Source organism: Wasmannia auropunctata, unplaced genomic scaffold (assembly GCF_000956235.1).
Source record: "Wasmannia auropunctata unplaced genomic scaffold, wasmannia.A_1.0 LD336078.1, whole genome shotgun sequence".
Classification (NCBI taxonomy): Eukaryota; Metazoa; Arthropoda; class Insecta; order Hymenoptera; family Formicidae; genus Wasmannia; species Wasmannia auropunctata.
Genome location: NW_012026812.1, coordinates 5,087,507 through 5,089,901, shown reverse-complemented (window position 1 = coordinate 5,089,901; position 2,395 = coordinate 5,087,507). Strand labels below are relative to the sequence as shown.

The window sequence follows — 2,395 nt, the reverse complement described above, 5'->3', positions numbered from 1 at the left end:
TAAAATATTTTGTCGAGATCTCAATGAGATCTTGACGAGAATTTTCAATAATCTTGATCTTGATGTGGTGAATCTCGATATTGATCTCGAATATTATAAATAATCCCGATCTCGAATCTCGTCTCGATTTCGAGACGAGATCGAGACAAGATCGAGATTTATCTCGTCTCGTGCGCATCTCTACTTGTAAGCAAAAACAATAAATCTCGTGCAATTTTTGGATCCGCGGAATACCATTTAGTACTGTAGGCCGCATAATATATTTCATTACACTAAAAAGTTAAAAATACTTTTAGATAAAAATTGCATATATACGTTAATTCATATAATAAAATAAATTTAATCATTAATTATAAATCAATTTTCGTTCTTATTTAAATTGTAAACTAATGTATGTGTATAAATAATGAATACAATAAACTATAACTAATTTTTATTTTCTAAAAGCTTATATTAAATTTTCACAACGTTAAATTTAATACAAACTACATTATTATCAATATTTATTTTTGATACTTATAATGTTGTGCACATAGCAAAGATATTAAACTGTATTATTTGCAATTTTTTAAAAATATTATTATTAATGCATACAATATTATATGTATATATACAAATATATAAAGGCCAAGTACGTGATTTATAACTTTATACAACTTTTATAATAGAAAAGAAAATACAACTTACTTGGATCACTATAAACTCACCGACAGCACAATATAGACCCATATGTCCAAATAAATTAAGCAATATGGATATAAAGTATGCCAACTGAGTGACAGACAAGTCATTTTCTTCGTCAAATAGCTAATTAATTTATAATATAAGTTGCGTAAGAAATACGATTTTTTATAAATAAGATTTATTTTAGATGTTTATAACAAAATATTTTAAAATAGTAATAATTATATATTTAATAAGTATTGTTTTCAGATATTATTTGCGTTAATAATTTTTAAAATTTATATTTGCAAAATTAATTAATAAACACATTTTTATTTTTAAACATTTGCATACTTACATTAATTATGCGGAAACCGTAGAAAGAGAAGTGTATTCCAAAGTATACAAATAATGAGAGAAGTATTATATTATACGCATCTTCAATAATGGCAATGGCTCTACGAAAGATATTCTATGTATTAAAATAAAATATAACTTGAAAATCACTGTACAATTGTACATGTGCAAATTATTTCTGTATATACAAATATTTTCAATAAATATCAAACCTAAGTAAACGAATGTGTTCTGCCATGCATTTCTTTAATATGTCATAAGAGTTAATGTATTCATCCGAGTGTATCAAACGTTCTTTGAGAATATCCAGTTGGCCGGATATATGAAAAGCTAACAGTCCGAGAAAATTATCAATACCACTATAGGACATCATGGCAAGAATAATATAAATAGATTGACTGATAAACGTCAGTTCGTAATACGGTCGTTTTGTTACATCGTAAATGTAATGACTTTGTAGAGGCATTGGTCTGCCTGGATCAGTAATGTTGGTCGTTTCTCTCATTGATATTCCAAAGGCAGGTAGAATAATAACAAAAATGCATGTTACTACCATAATGCAATATGCGCACGTAATAATTATGCGTGCACTCTGCGCTCTTCTGATCATTATATTTCTCTCTTGCGTATTTTTTGGTTTTACCCAATCCTCCGCAATCATGTCTATGATTGGTATAATAGCTTCAAAAGTGTTAATATTGTATATTTTAATGCACATTTACCAATATTGGAACAGAAACTATAACAAATTTGATAGTAAATAATAAAATGTTTAGTAAGCGCAATAAGATAGAATCGAAAAGAATTGTATATGTATATATGTATATGTACATACATATATGTATATATATATATATATATATATATATGTATATACAATTCTTTTCAATTCTATCTTATTGCGTTTGCTAAACATTTTATTATATATATGTATATTATGCGGCAATGTGCGAAAGACATACATATCTTATTTTTTGTAATTTTGTGACCAAATAATACATCTCTTTCACGTACAGAGCTAGCAGAGATTATATATTATTATAGTTTTGGAAGAAAAGTTGGTAGTAAAAGAAAAGATAAAAAATAAACTATTAAGTATCGGAAACAAAATTATGTAATGTAAAATTTTCGTTTAAAGTATTTATAAATTTGTAATTTAAACGCGTTCTCTAATGTTAATTAAATTATTTATAAAAATAAATTAATTCAGTTATATACGTATATGTGTATAAGTGTATGCATATATTTAAAAAGTAATTTCACTGATATAAAAATCTAAATAATCTAAACACAATGTATAAACAATTTTTTGAGTTAAAATTTGTTACAATTTTATTATAAGTTTGCTATACCGCTTATGTTTATGATATTTGTA

At 25.3% G+C, this 2,395-nt stretch overlaps 1 protein-coding gene across 1 annotated transcript; it reads right to left on the bottom strand.

The window, feature by feature from the left end:
* Positions 1-114: 114 nt before the first annotated feature.
* Positions 115-1,689, bottom strand: LOC105449051 (odorant receptor 33b-like). Its single transcript, XM_011688044.1, has 4 exons — positions 1,233-1,689; positions 1,022-1,121; positions 688-807; positions 115-272 (listed from the first exon to the last, which is right to left on the bottom strand). Exons 1-4 carry the CDS (start codon positions 1,679-1,681, stop codon positions 159-161), a joined length of 783 nt encoding a protein of 260 aa, XP_011686346.1. The 5' UTR covers positions 1,682-1,689; the 3' UTR covers positions 115-158.
* Between the last annotated feature and the right edge of the window lie 706 nt (positions 1,690-2,395).

What these genes read in the sequence shown, in the direction of transcription:
- LOC105449051 (XM_011688044.1), bottom strand. Translation starts at nt 1,681, where the DNA reads ATGATTGCGGAGGATTGGGTAAAACCAAAAAATACGCAAGAGAGAAAT. An exon ending in GAACACATTCGTTTACTTAG is followed by an intron (nt 1,122 to 1,232) that starts GTTTGATATTTA and finishes TATCTTTCGTAG; the next exon opens with AGCCATTGCCATTATTGAAG. An exon ending in GTGAGTTTATAGTGATCCAA is followed by an intron (nt 273 to 687) that starts GTAAGTTGTATT and finishes TTAACTTTTTAG; the next exon opens with TGTAATGAAATATATTATGC.